Here is a 24511-nt window from a genome sequence, read left to right as displayed (position 1 = left end):
CACCCCCCGTTGAGAGGGCAATCAGGTTTCTTGCGGCAGTTGCAGCCTTTGTTGGTTTTGGGGTCGCTCTGTCCGGGGGCCGACGGCTCATTTGCAATTGTTTTGTTGTGGTTTGAGATGATTTGTCGTATATTGTTCATGCAGCTGTAGCTCAATTTAATGTTGTTCTTGTTGAATACTTTTCTTAGGCTGTTGCCTTTGGGAAAGTGTTTGTCAATCAGATTGAGGAATTTGTGGCCACCTATGAACCCACGCCTGGAAACCAACCAAAAAAGAACAGAAAACGAAACAACATCATCTGGTACAACCCCCCATACAGCAAAAACGTCTCAACTAACATTGGCCACAAATTCCTCAATCTGATTGACAAACACTTTCCCAAAGGCAACACCCTAAGAAAAGTATTCAACAAGAACAACATTAAATTGAGCTACAGCTGCATGAACAATATACGACAAATCATCTCAAACCACAACAAAACAATTGCAAATGAGCCGTCGGCCCCCAGACAGAGCGACTCCAAAACCAACAAAGGATGTAACTGTCGAAAGAAACCTGATTGCCCTCTCAACGGGGGGTGCTTACAAACATCAGTTGTTTACCAATCTAAGGTAACACGCAAGGACATTAACACATCCGACACATATGTAGGATTAACCGAGGGAGAGTTTAAAACCAGATGGAACAATCACAAGGCTTCTTTCAGGAACAAAAACCTGCGGATACCACAGAACTCAGCAAACACATTTGGGACCTCAAAGACAATAATGTTGAATATTCAATAACATGGCAAATTCTTGCATCCAGCACACCTTACAATAGTGGTAATAAAAGATGCAACCTATGCTTGAAAGAGAAACTGTTTATTATTTACCGTCCAGACCTGTCATCCCTCAACAAGCGCAGCGAAATTGTAACAGCATGCCGCCACAGACGGAAACACCTCCTAGGTAACACATGAGCCAATCACCACGCCCCTACACCAGGCTGTACCCACCCACTCTGTGCCCTATATAAACCATGGTATGTGAATGCTTCCATTAAAATCTCCTGATGATTGAGGGAACCCCTCATGAAACAGGCCTGTAGAGATGAAGTAGTCTCGTGATTTTTTTCCCACACATACATATATTGCGCTCTACTACGGTATCGAGCACTATTTTTTGGATAACCTTATTAAGACATATATATATATATATATATGTGTATATATGTATGTTTATGTATATACATATATGTGTATAAATGTGTATGTATGTATATATATATATATGTGTATATATATGTATGTATGTATGTATATATATGTGTATATATGTATGTATATGTGTATATATGTATGTATGTATATATATATATGTGTATATATGTATGTATATATATGTGTGTATATATGTATGAGTGTATATTTATATATATGTGTGTATATATATTTGTATATGTATGTTTACCCATTGCACCTTCAACATATTCCACTTATCCTGGACATTCAAACTATTATTTCTCCATGTTCAAAAAAATTCCAGGAATTGCCAGAATTCCTAATTTTCCAAACCAAATTTTCACCCTTTTTTCTGGCGACTACTCCTTCCACATTTTTCAACCCACTTCAACCTCTTAATCAGAACAAAACAATGAAGTTGTTTTTTGAACTGGAAAAATTCCAGTTTTTCCCGAAATTCCAGGAATTCCAGAATACCATTTCTCAGTTAAATATTTTACAACTTCGACATTTCTCAACCAATTTGAAAAACTGCAACACCAAACTCATTCACAACATTCAAACGTTTTAGCTTTAAAACATTTTTTTTTTACCCCTTTTCCCGAAATTCCCAAATTTCCATGAAATTCCCACTGAAAAGAATGGGACATTTTTCAAAGTTTCACAACTCCCACAATTGAATTTAATTCAAACCGTTCCAACTTCAAAATATTCAGCCTGTTCAGGAATTGTGTGCTCTAATTCAACAATTATAAAAATGTTTTTTAAAAAATCCCGCATTTCCAAGAATTTCCAGTTTTCCAGGACAAATTCCCCATTCAAAATGAATTATCCATTTTTCAAACTTCCACCATTTCCACATTTTTCAACCGATTCAACCCATTGCACCTTCAACATATTCCACTCATCCTGGACATTCAAACTATTATTCCTCCATGTTCAAAAAAATTCCAGGAATTTCCAGAATTCCTAATTTTCCAAAACCTATTTTCACCCTTTTTTCTGGCGACTACTCCTTCCACATTTTTCAACCCACTTCAACCTCTTACTCAGAACAGAACAATGAAGTTGTTCTTTGAACAGGAAAAATTCAATTTTTTCCCGAAATTCCAGGAATTCCAGAATACCATTTCTCAGTTAAATATTTTACAACTTCGACATTTCTCAACCAATTTGAAAAACTGCAACACCAAACTCATTCACAACATTCAAACGTTTTAGCTTTAAAACATTTTTTTTTTACCCCTTTTCCCGAAATTCCCAAATTTCCATGAAATTCCCACTGAAAAGAATGGGACATTTTTCAAAGTTTCACAACTCCCACAATTGAATTGAATTCAAACCGTTCCAACTTCAAAATATTCAGCCTGTTCAGGAATTGTGTGCTCTAATTCAACAATTATAAAAATGTTTTTAAAAAAATCCCGCATTTCCAAGAATTTCCAGTTTTCCAGGACAAATTCCCCATTCAAAATGAATTATCCATTTTTCAAACTTCCACCATTTCCACATTTTTCAACCGATTCAACCCATTGCACCTTCAACATATTCCACTTATCCTGGACATTCAAACTATTATTTCTCCGTGTTCAAAAAAATTCCAGGAATTTCCAGAATTCCTAATTTTCCAAAACCTATTTTCACCCTTTTTTCTGGCGACTACTCCTTCCACATTTTTCAACCCACTTCAACCTCTTAATCAGAACAAAACAATGAAGTTGTTTTTTGAACAGGAAAAATTAAATTTTTTCCCGAAATTCCAGGAATTCCAGAATACCATTTCTCAGTTAAATATTTTACAACTTCGACATTTCTCAACCAATTTGAAAAACTGCAACACCAAACTCATTCACAACATTCAAACGTTTTAGCTTTAAAACATTTTTTTTTACCCCTTTTTCCCGAAATTCCCAAATTTCCATGAAATTCCCACTGAAAAGAATGGGACATTTTTCAAAGTTTCACAACTCCCACAATTGAATTTAATTTAATTCAAACCGTTCCAACTTCAAAATATTCAGCCTGTTCAGGAATTGTGTGCTTTAATTCAACAATTATATATATATATTTTTTTTAAATCCCGCATTTCCAAGAATTTCCAGTTTTCCAGGACAATTTCCCCATTCAACATGAATTATCCATTTTTCAAACTTCCACCGTTTCCACATTTTTCAACCGATTCAACCCATTGCACCTTCAACATATTCCACTTATCCTGGACATTCAAACTATTATTTCTCCATGTTCAAAAAAATTCCAGGAATTGCCAGAATTCCTAATTTTTCCAAACCAAATTTTCACCCTTTTTTCTGGCGACTACTCCTTCCACATTTTTCAACCCACTTCAACCTCTTAATCAGAACAAAACAATGAAGTTGTTTTTTGAACAGGAAAAATTAAATTTTTTCCCGAAATTCCAGGAATTCCAGAATACCATTTCTCAGTTAAATATTTTACAACTTTGAAATTTCTCAACCAATTTGAAAAACTGCAGCAACAAACTCATTCACAACATTCAAACGTTTTAGCTTTAAAACATTTTTTTTTACCCCTTTTCCCGAAATTCCCAAATTTCCATGAAATTCCCACTGAAAAAGAATGGGACATTTTTCAAAGTTTCACAACTCCCACAATTGAATTGAATTCAAACTGTTCCAACTTCAAAATATTCAGCCTGTTCAGGAATTGTGTGCTCTAATTCAACAATTATAAAAATGTTTTTAAAAAAATCCCGCATTTCCAAGAATTTCCAGTTTTCCAGGACAAATTCCCCATTCAAAATGAATTATCCATTTTTCAAACTTCCACCATTTCCACATTTTTCAACCGATTCAACCCATTGCACCTTCAACATATTCCACTCATCCTGGACATTCAAACTATTATTTCTCCATGTTCAAAAAAATTCCAGGAATTTCCAGAATTCCTAATTTTCCAAAACCTATTTTCACCCTTTTTTCTGGCGACTACTCCTTCCACATTTTTCAACCCACTTCAACCTCTTAATCAGAACAAAACAATGAAGTTGTTTTTTGAACAGGAAAAATTAAATTTTTTCCCGAAATTCCAGGAATTCCAGAATACCATTTCTCAGTTAAATATTTTACAACTTCGACATTTCTCAACCAATTTGAAAAACTGCAACACCAAACTCATTCACAACATTCAAACGTTTTAGCTTTAAAACATTTTTTTTTTTACCCCTTTTCCCGAAATTCCCAAATTTCCATGAAATTCCCACTGAAAAGAATGGGACATTTTTCAAAGTTTCACAACTCCCACAATTGAATTGAATTCAAACCGTTCCAACTTCAAAATATTCAGCCTGTTCAGGAATTGTGTGCTCTAATTCAACAATTATATATATTTTTTTTTTAAATCCCGCATTTCCAAGAATTTCCAGTTTTCCAGGACAAATTCCCCATTCAAAATGAATTATCCATTTTTCAAACTTCCACCATTTCCACATTTTTCAACCGATTCAACCCATTGCACCTTCAACATATTCCACTTATCCTGGACATTCAAACTATTATTTCTCCATGTTCAAAAAAATTCCAGGAATTGCCAGAATTCCTAATTTTTCCAAACCAAATTTTCACCCTTTTTTCTGGCGACTACTCCTTCCACATTTTTCAACCCACTTCAACCTCTTAATCAGGACAAAAAAATGAAGTTGTTTTTTGAACAGGAAAAATATAAAATTTTCCCGAAATTCCAGGAATTCCAGAATACCATTTCTCAGTTAAATATTTTACAACTTCGACATTTCTCAACCAATTATCTATAAGTTTATACTTATCCACATTTTATCCTTATTCATATTTGATGTTTTATACTTATATATGATGTTTTATACTCATCTATATGTTTTGGACATTTTATACTTATTCGGTAAAACTTTAGCATGCTAGCTAACTAACAGCCTTAGCCTTATTTAGTCATAAGTCTTGCTACTTGACACATGCAAACTGTTAGCATGTCAACTTTAAAACATGTTCACCTTTTAATCATTTAAAAACACATTTTGTTGTTGTCGTCTTTTGTTTTTTTATGAGTATTTTTCCTGCTTTAAAGTCTTTTATTCTGTTGTTGCTATGAAAGACTTTTATTGTGAAGCCTGCAGCGAGAAGTCATAACTGGCTAACATTCAAATCATTTTCAGGACCAGGTGAAGACAAACATGATTACATCGCAGTTTCATTGTGTGTGTGTGTGTGTGTGTGTGTGTGTGTGTGTGTGTGTGTGTGTGTGTGTGTGTGTGTGTGTGTGTGTGTGTGTCTGTTGAATCCACACACACACAACATACACTCCTCCAGGCTGGCAAAATGTTGCGCTGGTGTGTGAAATGTTGTCCCAGCAGGGGTGTGTGTGTGTGTGTGTGTGTGTGTGTGTGTGTGTGTGTGTGTGTGGTGGGACAAGCTCCTCCTTGTCCATGTGTGTTGTCACGCCTCCTCCCTGATGTGACACCACCCTTTATGTGCTGACACAGCAACTACACCATCTTCTTAGGCCTACACTTGTGTGTGATACCATGTGCGATACAAGCAGTCCTGCCGCGTGTTTACTTGTGTGTGATATCATGTGCGATACAAGCAGTCCTGCAGCGTGTTTACTTGTGTGTGTGATATCATGTGCGATACAAGCAGTCCTGCAGCGTGTTTACTTGTGTGTGATATCATGTGCGATATTACACACAGGTAAAACAGGAACTGGTTTCTGGTTCCCTTCCTGACTGTACACCACATCATGACATCAGGCACACAGGAATGCACTTTTCCTTGCCTGGTCACAGTCCCTGGTCACCATGTAGTCCCTGGTCACCAGGTACAGTCCCTGGTCACCACGTAGTCCCTGGTCATCAGGTACAGTCCCTGGTCACCAGGTACAGTCCCTGGTCACCAGGTACAGTCCCTGGTCACCACATAGTCCCTGGTCATCAGGTACAGTCCCTGGTCACCAGGTACAGTCCCTGGTCACCACGTAGTCCCTGGTCATCAGGTACAGTCCCTGGTCACCATGTAGTCCCTGGTCACCAGGTACAGTCCCTGGTCATCAGGTACAGTCCCTGGTCACCAGGTACAGTCCCTGGTCACCACGTAGTCCCTGGTCACCAGGTACAGTCCCTGGTCACCAGGTTCAGTCTCTGGTCACCAGGTTCAGTCCCTGGTCACCAGGTTCAGTCCCTGGTCACCAGGTACAGTCCCTGATTACCACATAGTCCCTGGTCACCAGGTACAGTCCCTGGTCACCAGGTTCAGTCTCTGGTCACCAGGTTCAGTCCCTGGTCACCAGGTTCAGTCCCTGGTCATCAGGTTCAGTCCCTGGTCACCAGGTACAGTCCCTGGTCACCACGTAGTCCCTGGTCACCAGGTACAGTCCCTGGTCACCAGGTACAGTCCCTGGTCACCAGGTTCAGTCCCTGGTCACCAGGTACAGTCTTTGGTCACCACGTAGTCCCTGGTCACCAGGTTCAGCCTCTGGTCACCAGGTTCAGTCCCTGGCGCCGCGTGGACAACGACACGCCAGCAGCAGCACCGCTGATACATGCCAGTGATATCACGATATCAAAGACTCATAATGGTCTGGTCCAGTCTGCACATCCTGGGTGTGTGTGGAGGAGGGAGTGAGTCATGATACTGTAATGGAGAGAAGGATACCAAACAGCAGCCAAGAGTTTAGTGCCACAGTCCCACCAGGAGACTTTCATTGGCAGCAAAGTGGGTTAGACCCAGGAGGAGATTAGTGGGTGGCGGACATGTTTCATGGCAGATTGCTTGTTTGCTGAGGATTTCATCAGAAGGTGCTTCAACTTAGGGAAGAACCCAGACCCACTTTGAATCAGGCTTTGAAGGAACAAGGCAGGGTTTCCTTAATTCCTAATTTTCCAAACCAAATTTTCACCCTTTTTTCTGGCGACTACTCCTTCCACATTTTTCAACCCACTTCAACCTCTTAATCAGAACAAAACAATGAAGTTGTTTTTTGAACTGGAAAAATTCCAGTTTTTCCCCGAAATTCCAGGAATTCCAGAATACCATTTCTCAGTTAAATATTTTACAACTTCGACATTTCTCAACCAATTTGAAAAACTGCAACACCAAACTCATTCACAACATTCAAACGTTTTAGCTTTAAAACATTTTTTTTTTACCCCTTTTTCCCGAAATTCCCAAATTTCCATGAAATTCCCACTGAAAAGAATGGGACATTTTTCAAAGTTTCACAACTCCCACAATTGAATTGAATTCAAACCGTTCCAACTTCAAAATATTCAGCCTGTTCAGGAATTGTGTGCTCTAATTCAACAATTATAAAAATGTTTTAAAAAAAATCCCGCATTTCCAAGAATTTCCAGTTTTCCAGGACAAATTCCCCATTCAAAATGAATTATCCATTTTTCAAACTTCCACCATTTCCACATTTTCCAACCGATTCAACCCATTGCACCTTCAACATATTCCACTTATCCTGGACATTCAAACTATTATTTCTCCATGTTCAAAAAAATTCCAGGAATTGCCAGAATTCCTAGTTTTCCAAACCCTAATTTCACCCTTTTTTCTGGCGACTACTCCTTCCACATTTTTCAACCCACTTCAACCTCTTAATCAGAACAAAAAAATGAAGTTGTTTTTTGAACTGGAAAAATTCCAGTTTTTCCCCGAAATTCCAGGAATTCCAGAATACCATTTCTCAGTTAAATATTTTACAACTTCGACATTTCTCAACCAATTTGAAAAACTGCAACACCAAACTCATTCACAACATTCAAACGTTTTAGCTTTAAAACATTTTTTTTTTACCCCTTTTCCCGAAATTCCCAAATTTCCATGAAATTCCCACTGAAAAGAATGGGACATTTTTCAAAGTTTCACAACTCCCACAATTGAATTGAATTCAAACTGTTCCAACTTCAAAATATTCAGCCTGTTCAGGAATTGTGTGCTCTAATTCAACAATTATAAAAATGTTTTTTTTTAAATCCCGCATTTCCAAGAATTTCCAGTTTTCCAGGACAAATTCCCCATTCAAAATGAATTATCCATTTTTCAAACTTCCACCATTTCCACATTTTTCAACCGATTCAACCCATTGCACCTTCAACATATTCCACTTATCCTGGACATTCAAACTATTATTTCTCCACGTTCAAAAAAATTCCAGGAATTGCCAGAATTCCTAATTTTCCAAACCAAATTTTCACCCTTTTTTCTGGCGACTACTCCTTCCACATTTTTCAACCCACTTCAACCTCTTAATCAGAACAAAACAATGAAGTTGTTTTTCGAACTGGAAAAATTCCAGTTTTTCCCGAAATTCCAGGAATTCCAGAATACCATTTTTCAGTTAAATATTTTACAACTTCGACATTTCTCAACCAATTTGAAAAACTGCAACACCAAACTCATTCACAACATTCAAACGTTTTAGCTTTAAAACGTTTTTTTTACCCCTTTTTCCCGAAATTCCCAAATTTCCATGAAATTCCCACTGAAAAGAATGGGACATTTTTCAAAGTTCCACAACTCCCACAATTTTTCTATGATTCAAACCGTTCCAACTTCAGAATATTCAGCCTGTTCAGGAATTGTGTGCTCTAATTCAACAATTATAAAAAATTTAAAAAATTCCCGCATTTCCAAGAATTTCCCATTTTTAGGGACATTTTCCCCATTCAACATGAATGATCCATTTTTCAAACTTCCACAATTGCCACATTTTTCAAGCTATTCAAAGCATTCCACCATCAACACATTCAACTCATCCTGGACATTCAAACAACCATATTTCTTTGTTCAACAAATTTCCAGGATTTCTATTTTTTCTTTCTTTCCTTATTTCCAACCTTTTTAGTGCGATGACTCCTTTCACATTTTTCCACCCATTTCAAGCGTTCCACTGTCAAAACATTCCTCTTAGTCAGGACAAAAAAAACAAGTTGGTTCAAGAACTTAAAAAATTCCCGTTTTTCCCCTAATTCCGTAATACCATTTTTCAATTAAAAAACTGTTCCCAGGTCAACATTTCTTGACCGATTTAAACAATTCCAACACCAACCAATTCAGCTCATTCAGGACATTCATGCTCCTAATATTTTTTTTTTTAATGCCGCTTTTCCCCAAATTTCCAGGAAGTTCCCATTGAAATGAATGGGACATTTTTCCAAGTTGCACAATTGCCACATTTTTCAACCTATTCAAAGCATTCCACCTTCAACACATTCCACTCATCCTGGACATTCAAACAACCATTTTTCCACATTCAACAAATTTCCAGGAATTTTTTTCCCGTACTTTATTTCCCACCTTTTTTAGTGCGATGACTCCTTTCACATTTTTCAACCCATTTCAAGCTGTCAAAACATTCCTCTTAGTCAGGACAAAAACTGAAGTTGGTTTAAGAACTTGAAAAATTCCCGGTTTTCCCCAAATTCCGTAATACCATTTTTCAATTAAAAAACTGTTCCCAGGTCAACATTTCTTGACCGATTTAAGCAATTCCAACACCAACCAATTCAGCTCATTCAGGACATTCATGCTCCTAATCATTTTCAAAAAAAATCCCGCTTTTCACAAAATTTCCAGGAAGTTCCCATTGAAATGAATGGGACATTTTTCCAAGGTGAGCTGGCTGACATTACAGTATACAACATACTCAAGTAGCACATTTTTACATTATAAGATTAGCATGCTAGCTTTTTTGAAAATTTTGCAGGTAAACACCTTAGCGTCAAATGTCTACCTGTTAGCATGCTTACATAAGTATGCTGGCTTTTTTTTCCCTTTTAACTAATTTTGTAGGTTTACACCTCCCGTCATATTTTGCTACTTGATGCATGCTAACAATAGCATGCTAACTTTTTGTTGTGTTAATTTTGTGTGCGTATACACCTCTGTCATATTTTGCTACTTGATGCATGCTAAGTATTTGTAACATTTAGTACAGATGTGTACCTCCCAGATAATATATTTTAGTACTTGACAAATTATACCTATTAGCATGCTAACTTTTTTCGTGCTAACTTTGTGTGCGTATACACCGCAGTCATATTTTGCTACTTGATGCATGCTAAGTATTTGTAACATTTTGCACAGATGTGTACCTCCCAGAGTAATATATTTTGGTCCTTGATTAATTAAACCTGTTAGCACGCTAACGTTAGCATGCTAACTTTTTTTGTGCTAACTTTATGTGTGTGTATACACCTCTGTCATATTTTGCTACTTGATGCATGCTAAGTATTTGTAACATTTAGTACAGATGTGTACCTCCCAGAGTAATATATTTTGGTACTTGACAAATTATACAAGTTAGCATGCTAACGTTAGAATGCTAACTTTGTGTGTGTATACACCTTTGTCATATTTTGCTATTTGATGCATGCTAAGTATTTGTAACATTTTGCACAGATGTGTACCTCCCAGAGTAATATATTTTGGTTCTTGATGAATTATACCTGTTAGCACGCTAACGTTAGTATGCTAACTTTTTTTTTATGTGTGTGTATACACCTCTGTCATATTTTGCTACTTGATGCATGCTAAGTATTTGTAACATTTAGTACAGATGTGTACCTCCCAGAGTAATATATTTTGGTACTTGACAAATTATACAAGTTAGCATGCTAACGTTAGAATGCTAACTTTGTGTGTGTATACACCTCTGTCATATTTTGCTACTTGATGCATGCTAAGTATTTGTAACATTTTGCACAGATGTGTACCTCCCAGAGTAATATATTTTGGTTCTTGATGAATTATACAAGTTAGCATGCTAACGTTAGAATGCTAACTTTGTGTGTGTATACACCTCTGTCATATTTTGCTACTTGATGCATGCTAAGTATTTGTAACATTTTGCACAGATGTGTACCTCCCAGAGTAATATATTTTGGTTCTTGATGAATTATACCTGTTAGCACGCTAACGTTAGTATGCTAACTTTTTTTATGTGTGTGTATACACCTCTGTCATATTTTGCTACTTGATGCATGCTAAGTATTTGTAACATTTAGTACAGATGTGTATATTTTAGTACTTGACAATTTATACCTGTTAGCATGCTAACTTTTTTTGTGCTAACGCAGTCATATTTTGCTACTTGATGCATGCTAAGTATTTGTAACATTTTGTCCAGAGTAATATATTTGGACACTTTTTAAAGCTTAGTTTAGCAAGTATACACCTCATTGTCATATATTTGAGTTTTTCACTAATAATGCTATTGTTAGCATGTTAGCATGCTAGCTGGTTTTTTTTTTTTTTTTTTAGCTCATTTTGCCTATGAGTGGTGTATATTGTGTTAACTTGAAGCGTGTGATGTGTGGGTGGGACCCTGGAGCGTCCAGCTGGTCTCACCTGGGTCCCAGAGCCCCCTGGGGTGGTCCTGGTCTGGCAGGGTGCTGTCGCAGTCCGCCAGGCTGCCCTCCTCCTCCACGATGTGCAGCTTGTCCTCATCGTCAGAGTCTGTGCCCGCCTCCGCCGCATTGTTGTAGCTGATGACTGTGGAAGATGACAGGAAGTTAGTTTTATTTTGAAAAAAACAAAAACAAGGATGTGTGTGATAAAGTGTGCTAACTTTTTTGGCCAATTTTGCAGCCGAACACCTCAGAATCACACAACTTAATACTTGACACCCGCTAACTGTTAGCATACCAACATTCGCATGCTAACTTTTTAGCAAATTTTACAGCATTCTCACATTCTTAGCCAATTTTGCAGCCGAACACCTCAGAATCAAACCTTAATACTTGACACACACTGTTAGCTTGCTAACATTAGCATTCTCAGATCCAGACATTGGCATGCTAACTTTTTTAGCCAATTTTGCAGTCGAACACCTCAGAATCATACAACTTAATAGTCGACACACGCTAACTGTTAGCATGCTATTGATGACATGTTAGCATGCCAACATAAGCATGCTAACTTATTTGCTAATTTTACATGCATATGCTTAATAGTCGTATGACTTGGTACTCGACGCATTTTAAATGTTGGCATACTAATAGTAGCATGCTAATTGTTAAGCTAATTTTACATTCATATGCTTAAAATTCATATGACTCTTAGCATGCCAACATAAGCATGCTAACGTATTTGCTAATTTTACATGCATATGCTTAATAGTCGTATGGCTTGGTACTCGACGCATTTTAAATGTTGGCATACTAATAGTAGCATGCTAATTGTTAAGCTAATTTTACATTCATATGCTTAAAATTCATATGACTTTTAGCATGCCAACATAAGCATGCTAACGTATTTGCTAATTTTACATGCATATGCTTAATAGTCGTATGACTTGCTACTCGACGCATTTTAAATGTTAGCATACTAATAGTAGCATGCTAATTGTTAAGCTAATTTTACATTCATATGCTTAAAATTCATATGACTTGGTACTTGATGCATTCTAACTGTTAGCCTGGCAACATTAGCATTCTCGCATTCTTAGCCAATTTTGCAGCCGAACACGTCAGAATCAAACCTTAATACTTGACACACACTGTTAGCTTGCTAACATTAGCATTCTCAGATTCAGACATTGGCATGCTAACTTTTTTTAAACCAATTTTGCAGTCGAACACCCCAGAATCATACAACTTAATAGTCGACACATGCTAACTGTGCTATTGATGACATGTTAGCATGCCAACATAAGCATGCTAACGTATTTGCTAGTTTTACATGCATATGCTTAATAGTCGTATGACTTGCTACTCGACGCATTTTAAATGTTAGCATGCTAATGGTAACATTTTAGCATACTAATAGTAGCACGCTAATTGTTAAGCTAATTTTACATTCATAGGCTTCAAAGTCATATAAATTGGTACTTGACGCATTCTAACTGTTAGCATTTCAGCATTCACATGCAGTTAATTGCTCCCCAGCTCTTATATTCCATTTTTTTTCTGGATTGTTCTATTCTGGGTTGCTTTTGTTTTGTCTTTAGAATGCATGGTGGGCCAATAAAAAAAAAAACAATCAGAAAGAGAAGGAGGAGAAAAGGATGAAGCACGAGTGCAGAGAGAAAGGATAACATGGTGGGTGGTGTCAATGTTGGAGGAACAGATCATCTTCCTGCCAAATGGTCGGCAGCTCTGCAACAAAGGTGTCGGTGTCGCACCAACAAAAGCTAGTGAGGCCGACAGCTGCCACAGTTAGCGCGAGCATGCTAACGTGGCGGCAGCGGGACCACTCCTACGCACGCGAGAGACGACTCATCGCCAGGTTGTCCGACAAATAATCAAGCGTTTAGCTCGTCCGTGACCTGTATCCCTAGATCACACATTACTCCTCAAACATGCTATTGATCGAGCTAATGTGCCACAATCGATGGCGGCTAAAGCAAACATGACTGGAATACAGAAAAGGGATTCAAGGTAGCCTCCAAACGGAGAGCGCTAACTAACGCTCGGTAGCGGCGGGAGACGCGGCTTAGGAAATGATGAGCTTCTCCAAATAAAAACAGCTTTCAAAACATGCTAATGTCAATTCTGAAAATAGATCAACTGTCTAAATATTCATGAAATAAAGTAAATTGTAGTGAAGTTTGTTTACTGCTAGTCTGGCGTCTTCGCTTACTAGTGTCGGAGGCAGATATTGACATATATTCGAACTTAAGTTGTACTTCTTCCATTTCTTTGTCATATTTGAAAACAGCTGGTGTTTTCCATTTCTTCTCCAAGTGTACTGTGTGTGTTAACCTTGAGTTCTTTGGAATGTGTTTTGACTAGCATTTTGTTTTGTCTACAGAGATGGGACGAGAGAGAGGGTGGTGGGATCGGGAAGACAGACCATTTTGGGAGGCGCAATAGAATGTTCTAGGGTTAGACTGGTCTCAATCTAAAATGTATATTGTCAAAGCTTTGAGAATATATACAACAAAATACCTATTCTGTCTCTGGTGGTTTTTCAACTCAGCTTTAAGTGTCGGAAAGAACTCGGGAGCGAATTGTGACTTGAATTCCCTGGGAGGAACAACTGGTCCAAAACGCAACACTAGCTACAAGCGTGTTAGCTAGCTGGTATAACGAGCCATTTTAGATTTAAAAAAAAAAAAAATAACTTCACATGAGTGGGATCCAAAAGGGTCCCACTCATAAAAGTGGTAAAAAAAAAGTCTTACATTTTAATTTTTTAAATCTTTACATCAACTTCACATCTATACGGAGCCCCTAAAGCAGGGGTGCTCATTACGTCGATCGCGATCTACCGGTCGATCTCGGAGGGTGTGTCAGTCGATCACCAGCCAGGCATTAAAAAAATAGTCCTAAAAATGAGCGATCATAAATCTTCACTATGACGTCACTTGATTGACATTCACGGCACCCGAGGGTCTTCTGAGATGACTCATTAAAATGACCGACTGGAAGGCGAGGAACACTTTATTTCAACAGACTCTGGCGCCGTACCTGTCGTCAAAACTCCAAAGACCGACTGCACAGTTGCACAGTTGCGCTACCAAAATAAGAGTCTCAGAAAGCTGGCGTGCACAAGCTAGCAAGCTACGGAGTTTGCCGACAATGTATTTCTTGTAAAGTGTATACAAAGGAGTACGGAAGCTGGACAAATAAGATGCCAAAAACCAACCACTTTCATGTGGTATTGGACAGAAAGGAGGACTTTTTTTCTCCTCCATTCGAAAATGCGGACGTTATCATCACCACTGTCTGATTCCAATCAATGCAAGTCATCAGAATCAGGTAATACACCAACTTATATTCTTGTCTTCATGAAAGAAAGGAATCTATATGTGTTAAACATGCTTGTATTATCTTTAAACACCTTTAACTTGTTAACAATATTAACTATATGTGTTAAACATGCTTGCATTTTTCTTTAAACACCTTTAACTTGTTAACAATATTAACTATATGTGTTAAACATGCTTGCATTATCTTTAAACACCTTTAATGTATTGACAATATTAACTATATGTGTTAAACATACTTGTATTATCTTTAACCACCTTTAAGTTGTTAACAATATTAACTATATGTGTTAAACATGCTTGTATTATCATTAAACACCTTTAACTTGTTAACAATATTAACTATATGTGTTAAACATGCTTGTATTATCTTTAAACACCTTTAACTTGTTAACAATATTAACTATATGTGTTAAACATGCTTGTATTATCTTTAAACACCTTTAACTTGTTAACAATATTAACTATATGTGTTAAACATGCTTGTATTATCTTTAAACACCTTTAACTTGTTAACAATATTAACTATATGTGTTAAACATGCTTGCATTATCATTAAACACCTTTAACTTGTTAACAAAAACATATATTTCATAAATAAGTAAATATAAATGATATATATGAATGAGGTAGATCCCCACGACTTGATCAATTGAAAAGTAGCTCGCCTGCAGAAAAAGTGTGAGCACCCCTGCCCTAAAGGGACATGGGGGAAATTTTTTTAAATAAAAATTTAATGTTTTTAAAAATAAAAACATTTTTTAGACATGTATCTCGTGCGCAAGAGAAACTTTTATAGTTATAAAAAAAATAGTTATAAAAAAAACAAAAAACAATGTTAATTTTTTTGGGGGGGAATTTCTCGTGCGCACGAGAAATTATAAAAAAAATTTTTTTTTTTTTTTTAAGACATGTATCTCGTGCGCACGAGAAACTTTCACAAGACACATGTCTAAAAAAAATTAAAAAATTAAAAAATGTCCCCCATGTCCCTTTAGGGGCTCTGTACTTCTATCTGTTGATTTTAATTTTAATTTTAATTTTTTTTTTTTTTTTAATAAATGTTTTTATTAAATTTGACAGGTATTACAATATACAATAGAACAGTAGTCACATTTTCCCCTTTTTTTCCCACCCACTTCCAAGAACAACAACCCGACACATACCCCATACACACATAACCCCCACCCCCCCAGGTCCTACATACAGTAAGTTAAAGGTACAGTCACAAATGGAAAATAATTAGTACATCACTTTCTTCTCAACATAGGCAGATAGTAAATATACACCCAGAATAAATATAAATAAAAAAATAAAAATAAAAAAAATAAAAACTACCAAAAAGGAAGCTGGTTTATGAAAGGTGAACTTTTCATGTGTCCTGTAGCGTCTTTAATTTAGCTATGTAGTCAACCACACAGCCCCAAACAGAATAAAACTTCCCAGGTGCCCCCCTAAGATTGAACTTTATTTTCTCCAGATCTAAATACATCATAAGGTCTTTAAGCCATAAGGAGGCTTTGGGGCAGACTGGTGACTTCCACTCCAGCAAAATTCTCCTACGTGCTAATAAGGATGCAAAGGCGATACTATCCTTACATTTTCTCCTTATTTGGGGATCTGATACCGTCCCAAAAATAGCCATTTCTGCACATGGTGTCAGATTTAAATCCAATTTTTATTTTATTTTATTTTATTTTTAATGTTTTCTTGTTTGTTTTATGTCCTTTTTGTCATAGGAAACTTTTTAAAGCAAACACAAAATATGAAATATTTTCTTAAAAAAATATTTCAAAGTGTAATTTTCAATGTGATTATTATTATTATTATTTTTTTTGTAATTTCTCGTGCGTACGAGAAATTACAAAAACATTTTTTATTTTTTATTTTTTTAAGACATGTATCTCGTGCGCACGACAAACTTTCACATGTCTTAAAAAAAAAAAATTTTTTTTTTTAATGTTTTCTTGTTTGTTTTATGTCCTTTTTGTCATAGGAAACTTTTTATAGCAAACACAAAATATGAAATATTTTCTTCCAAAAAATATTTCAAAGTGTAATTTTCAATGTGATTAATTTGAGTCTTAAATATGTCAATACTTCATAACATTGATTTTGATTCATTATTATTTCTTGAGCAAAGACAGTTTTTTTTATTCCCACTAAAATGATTGAGGACCCAAAAGGGTCCCACTCATAAAAATGTTAAAAATAATTCATACATTTTATTTATTTTTTTACTTTCAACACTTAAATCTATCCCTTCTTATTTTTTATTAATGTTTTTTTTTTGGTCTGTTTTTTTTTTAAGGCAAACACACAAAATATGCAATATTGTCCCCCCCAAACATATTTCAAAGTGTAATATTTAATACTAATATAATATTATAATATAATAATAATAAATATGCAAATGTACCCTTTGTTCCCTTACAAAGTATATTATACTAAATACTACTACTACTAGTACACAGACATTTTAGCTGAGGATTGTAGTTTAGTTGAGAAAATGTACTACTATTATATGTACTACAATAATAGAGTACATGAAAGTACTTCTCCTCCTGTCTTGTATTAGGAGGACATGTACTACTATTATATGTACTACAATAATAGAGTACATGAAAGTACTTCTCCTCCTGTCTTGTATTAGGTGGACATGTACTACTATTACATGTAGTACAATAATAGAGTACATGAAAGTACTTCTCCTCCTGTCTTGTATTAGAAGAACATGTACTACTATTATATGTACTACAATAATAGAATACATGAAAGTACTTCTCCTCCTGTCTTGTATTAGGAGGACATGTACTACTATTATATGTAGTACAATAATAGAGTACATGAAAGTACTTCTCCTCCTGTCTTGTATTAGAAGAACATGTACTACTATTATATGTACTACAATAATAGAATACATGAAAGTACTTCTCCTCCTGTCTTGTATTAGGAGGACATGTACTACTATTATATGTAGTACAATAATAGAGTACATGAAAGTACTTCTCCTCCTGTCTTTTATTAGGTGGACATGTACTACTATTATATGTAGTACAATAATAGAGTACATGAAAGTACTTCTCCTCCTGTCTTGTATTAGGTGGACATGTACTACTATTGTATGTACTACAATAATAGAATATATGAAAGTACTTCTCCTCCTGTCTTGTATTAGGAGGACATGTACAACTATTATATGTAGTACAATAATAGAGTACATGAAAGTACTTCTCCTCCTGTCTTGTATTAGAAGAACATGTACTATTATTATATGTACTAAAATAATAGAGTACATGAAAGTACTTCTCCTCCTGTCTTTTATTAGGTGGACATGTACTACTATTATATGTAGTACAATAATAGAGTACCGTATATGAAAGTACTTCTCCTCCTGTCTTGTATTAGAAGAACATGTACTACTGTTATATGTAGTACAATAATAGAGTACATGAAAGTACTTCTCCTCCTGTCTTGTATTAGAAGAACATGTACTATTATTATATGTACTACAATAATAGAGTACATGAAAGTACTTCTCCTCCTGTCTTGTATTAAGTGGACATGTACTACTATTACATGTAGTACAATAATAGAGTACATGAAAGTACTTCTCCTCCTGTCTTGTATTAGAAGAACATGTACTATTATTATATGTACTACAATAATAGAGTACATGAAAGTACTTCTCCTCCTGTCTTGTATTAGAAGAACATGTACTATTATTATATGTAGTACAATAATAGAGTACATGAAAGTACTTCTCCTCCTGTCTTGTATTAGAAGAACATGTACTATTATTATATGTACTACAATAATAGAGTACATGAAAGTACTTCTCCTCCTGTCTTGTATTAGGTGGACATGTACTACTATTATATGTAGTACAATAATAGAGTACATGAAAGTACTTCTCCTCCTGTCTTTTATTAGGTGGACATGTACTACTATTATATGTAGTACAATAATAGAGTACATGAAAGTACTTCTCCTCCTGTCTTGTATTAGAAGAACATGTACTACTGTTATATGTACTACAATAATAGAGTACATGAAAGTACTTCTCCTCCTGTCTTGTATTAGGAGGACATGTACTACTATTATATGTACTAGAAGTACTTCTCCACCTGGGAGCAGAGTACTAGGAAGTACCACAAACATGAGTACAGACTTTGCCGACACACAGTCTGTCCCTGAACACCACAGTGCTATTTTCATGCTAACCGCTACGAGAATGTCAGCGCCAACAAAGCGTTTCCATCCAGACCTCAAGTATGTGGTCCCAAGGTGAGGTCCATGTGGTAGAGCAGCAGCCTTCCTAGATGAAGTCAGACAACATGCAGCACTCTGACTAACTACACTTTGACAAGGAGTTGAACACAATACAGTTGACCACATATATTCTTTTTCCCTACGCTTTGAACCCAGCGGCTTACAGAAGGGTGTGGCTAAATAATGACATGTGTTCAACACTGAAAAGGAGTGTTGTTGTTTGTGCCACGGCGCCATCTTTTGGACTTCCTGTTTTTGTTTGTTGCACCGGAAGATTTTGTCCGTAGCGTTTCTACTCGTATGGATACATGGAGAGGAGATGGCAGCTACACAACAGCTGAGCACACAATAGCACCAAGCTAGTCACAGGTAATAATCACTGCAGTCTAAAACATTGACAGTTGTGTACTCTATTATTAGTGGTGTACTGATTGTGTGTAAAGTGTGTGATATCATGTGCGATACAAGCAGTCCTGCAGTGTTTACTTGTGTGTGGTATCATGTGCGATACAAGAAGTCTTGCAGCATGTTTACTTGTGTGTGATATCATGTGCGATACAAGCAGTCATGCTGCATATTTACTCGTGTGTGATATCATGTGCGATACAAGCAGTCCTGCAGTGTTTACTCGTGTGTGATATTATGTGCGGTACAAGAAGTCTTGCAGCATGTTTACTTGTGTGTGATATCATGTGCGATACAAGCAGTCATGCTGCATATTTACTTGTGTGTGATATCATGTGCAATACAAGCAGTCCTGCACCATGTTTACCCGTGTGTGTGATATAATGTGCGATACAAGCAGTCCTGCAGCGTGTTTACTCGTGTGTGATATCATGTGCGATACAAGCAGTCCTGCAGCGTGTTTACTCGTGTGTGATATCATGTGCGATACAATCAGTCCTGCAGAGTGTTTACTCATGTGAGTGATATCATGTGCGATACCAGCAGTCCTGCAGCGTGTTTACTCGTGTGTGGTATCATGTGCGATACAAGCAGTCATACAGTGCGTTTACTCGTGTGTGATATCATGGGCAATACAAGCAGTCCTGCAGCGTGTTTAATCGTGTGTGAGATCATATGCGATACAAGCAGTCCTACAGTGCGTTTACTCGTGTGTGATATCATGTGCGATACAAGCAGTCCTGCAGTGTTTACTCGTGTGTGATATCATGTGCGATACAAGCAGTCTTGCAGCGTTTTTACTCGTGTGTGATATCATGTGCGATACAAGCAGTCCTGCAGTGCGTTTACTCGTGTGTGGTATCATGTGCGATACAAGCAGTCATACAGTGCGTTTACTCGTGTGTGATATCATGTGCGATACAATCAGTCCTGCAGAGTGTTTACTTGTGTGTGATATCATGTGCGATACAATCAGTCCTGCATAGTGTTTACTTGTGTGTGATATCATGTGCGATACAAGCAGTCCTGCAGCGTGTTTACTTGTGTGTGGTATCATGTGCGATACAAGCAGTCTTGCAGCGTTTTTACCCGTGTGTGATATCATGTGCGATACAAGCAGTCCTGCAGCATGTTTACTTGTGTGTGATATCATGTGCGATACAAGCAGTCCTACAGTGCATTTACTTGTGTGTGATATCATGTGCGATACAAGCAGTCCTGCAGCGTGTTTAATCGTGTGTGATATCATATGCCATACCAGCAGTCCCACAGTGTGTTTACTCGTGTGTGATATCATGTGTGATACGAGCAGTCCTGCAGCGTGTTTACTCGTGTGTGGTATCATGTGCGATACAAGCAGTCCTACAGTGCGTTTACTCGTGTGTGATATCATGTGCGATACAAGCAGTCCTGCAGCGTGTTTACTTGTGTGTGATATCATGTGTGATACAAGCAGTCCTACAGTGTGTTTACTCGTGTGTGATATCATGTGCGATACAAGCAGTCCTGCAGAGTGTTTACTTGTGTGTGATATCATGTGCGATACAAGCAGTCCTGCAGCGTGTTTACTCGTGTGTGTGATATAATGTGCGATACAAGCATTCCTGCAGCGTGTTTAATCGTATGTGATATTATGTGCAATACAATCAGTCCTGCAGAGTGTTTACTTGTGTGTGATATCACGTGCGATACAAACAGTCCTGCAGTGTTTACTCGTGTGTGATATCATGTGCGATACAAGCAGTTCTACAGTGCGTTTACTTGTGTGTGATATCATGTGCGATACAATCAGTCCTGCATAGTGTTTACTTGTGTGTGAGATATCATGTGCGATACAAGCAGTCCTGCAGCGTGTTTAATCGTATGTGATATCATGTGCGATACAAGCAGTCCTGCAGCGTGTTTAATCGTGTGTGAGATCATATGCGATACCAGCAGTCCTGCAGTGTTTACTCGTGTGAGATATCATGTGCGATACAAGCAGTCCTGCAGCATGTTTACTTGTGTGTGACATCATGTGCGATACAAACAGCACTCATGCAAAGCCAGTAAAGATCTAAAGTCCTCTGATAAGCGCATCATTTCTTCTATTTTGATAGTCGTTTACAAAAGGTAAACATGCTAGCTAGCAGCTACACAACAGCCAAGCACACAATAAACATTGCACACATTACAGTTAGCGTTTTAGCATGCTAGCTTTTTTTTCTTCTTCCGGCTAATTCAGCAGGTATTTAGCTGTTTACATTTCGGTATTTCACTCATAACAACTGTTATTGTTAGCAAAGTACTGTTAGCATGCTAGCGCTTTTTTTTAGCTGGTTTCGCTCATCATTTTTGCTACTTGACGCTCTCTGGCCAGCGTGCTAACTGTTAGCATTTCAGTTTTGCTTTGGCTCTTCAGCACTCACACAAAACTTCTACTGAAATGACATGTTCTAGTTGTTCAAACAAAGAAATGTAAACATTGTGTTGAAGGTGAAAACTAGCAAAATGGCCTCCATGATCTTTGATTAGTCAGTGTGTTTAGTTGGAGTTTCCAAGCGTGTTTCCTCGCAGGTGAGCAACATTTAATGAGATTTTCCAGTGGGAGAGTTACTTGGCAGCGCTCGCTGGCTCCCTTGGCTGTGGGAGCCGTGTGGTTGTGCACCCCCACGCTGAAGTGTCAGGCCTAATACAGGAAGGAATGTCCAGTCACCTGCTCCTAAAATGCAACAGGCCTGCGCTAGCGCCACCTAATATAGACGTGCAGCAGGTCGTGTGTGTATATTTAAACTCACACCACAATGACATCACCAGGAAGTCATCGTCTTTAGCATGCAGCATGTGACAACAAACATCTTCATGTATCCTCGACCACAGGCCTAAACATGCTAACAGTGCTATGCTAACAATAGCATGGTATTAGTGGAATCCCAAAATGTAAACATCTTAATAACCTGCTGAATTGGATACGAAGCTAGCATGCTACTGTTAGCCGACAATGTATTTCTTGTAAAGTGTATACAAAGGAGTACGGAAGCTGGACAAATAAGATGCCAAAAACCAACCACTTTCATGTGGTATTGGACAGAAAGGAGGACTTTTTTTTTTTTCCTCCATTCGAAAATGCGGACGTTATCATCACCACTGTCTGATTCCAATCAATGCAAGTCATCACAATCAGGTAATACACCAACTTATATTCTTGTCTTCATGAAAGAAAGGAATCTATATGTGTTAAACATGCTTGTATTATCTTTAAACACCTTTAACTTGTTAACAATATTAACTATATGTGTTAAACATGCTTGTTTTATCTTTAAACACCTTTAATGTATTAACAATATTAACTATATGTGTTAAACATGCTTGTATTATCATTAAACAACTTTAACTTGTTAACAATATTAACTGTGTTAAACATGCTTGTATTATCTTTAACCACCTTTAAGTTGTTAACAATATTAACTATATGTGATAAACATGCTTGTATTATCTTTAACCACCTTTAAGTTGTTAACAATATTAACTATATGTGTTAAACATGCTTGTATTATCTTTAACCACCTTTAAGTTGTTAACAATATTAACTATGTGTTAAACATGCTTGTATTATCTTTAAACACCTTTAACTTGTTAACAATATTAACTATATGTGTTAAACATGCTTGTATTATCTTTAACCACCTTTAAGTTGTTAACAATATTAACTATATGTGTTAAACATGCTTGCATTATCATTAAACACCTTTAACTTGTTAACAATATTAACTATATGTATTAAACATACTTGTATTATCATTAAACACCTTTAACTTGTTAACAATATTAATTATATGTATTAAACATGCTTGTATTATTTTTAACCACCTTTAACTTGTTAACAATATTAACTATATGTGTTAAACATGCTTGTATTATCTTTAAACACCTTGAAGTTGTTAACAACATTAACTATATGTGTTAAACATGCTTGTATTATCTTTAAACACCTTTAACTTGTTAACAATATTAACTATATGTGTTAAACATGCTTGCATTATCTTTAAACACCTTTAACTTGTTAACAATATTAACTATATGTGTTAAACATGTTTGTATTATCTTTAAACACCTTTAACTTGTTAACCATATTAACTATATGTATTAAACATACTTGTATTATCATTAAACACCTTTAATGTATTAACAATATTAACTATATGTGTTAAACATGCTTGCATTATCTTTAAACACCTTTAACTTGTTAACAATATTAACTATATGTGTTAAACATGCTTGTATTATCTTTAAACACCTTTAACTTGTTAACAATATTAACTATATGTGTTAAACATGCTTGCATTATCATTAAACACCTTTAATGTATTAACAATATTAACTATATGTGTTAAACATGCTTGCATTATCTTTAAACACCTTTAACTTGTTAACAATATTAACTATATGTGTTAAACATGCTTGTATTATCTTTAAACACCTTTAACTTGTTAACAATATTAACTATATGTGTTAAACATGCTTGTATTATCTTTAAACACCTTTAACTTGTTAACAATATTAACTATATGTGTTAAACATGCTTGTATTATCTTTAACCACCTTTAAGTTGTTAACAATATTAACTATATGTGTTAAACATGCTTGTATTATCTTTAACCACCTTTAAGTTGTTAACAATATTAACTATATGTGTTAAACATGCTTGTTTTATCTTTAAACACCTTTAACTTGTTAACAATATTAACTATATGTGTTAAACATGCTTGTATTATCTTTAACCACCTTTAAGTTGTTAACAATATTAACTATATGTGTTAAACATGCTTGTTTTATCTTTAAACACCTTTAACTTGTTAACAATATTAACTATATGTATTAAACATGCTTGTATTATCTTTAAACACCTTT

The 24511-nt window shown here is 36.2% G+C and overlaps 1 protein-coding gene across 1 annotated transcript in view; it reads right to left on the bottom strand.

The window, feature by feature from the left end:
* The window catches only part of zeb1b (zinc finger E-box binding homeobox 1b), a 171318-nt gene that overhangs the window by 46680 nt on the left and 100127 nt on the right, over positions 1 to 24511 (bottom strand). The window contains exon 2 of the mRNA XM_061965941.2: positions 11584 to 11727. Coding sequence (XP_061821925.1) covers positions 11584 to 11727 — 144 coding nt within the window. The remainder of the gene's footprint in view (positions 1 to 11583; positions 11728 to 24511) is intronic.

The sequence above is a fragment of the Nerophis lumbriciformis genome, linkage group LG07, assembly GCF_033978685.3.
Source record: "Nerophis lumbriciformis linkage group LG07, RoL_Nlum_v2.1, whole genome shotgun sequence".
Lineage (NCBI taxonomy): Eukaryota > Metazoa > Chordata > Actinopteri > Syngnathiformes > Syngnathidae > Nerophis > Nerophis lumbriciformis.
Note: the sequence above shows the minus strand (reverse complement) of the source record. Positions and strands in the feature narration are given on the sequence as shown.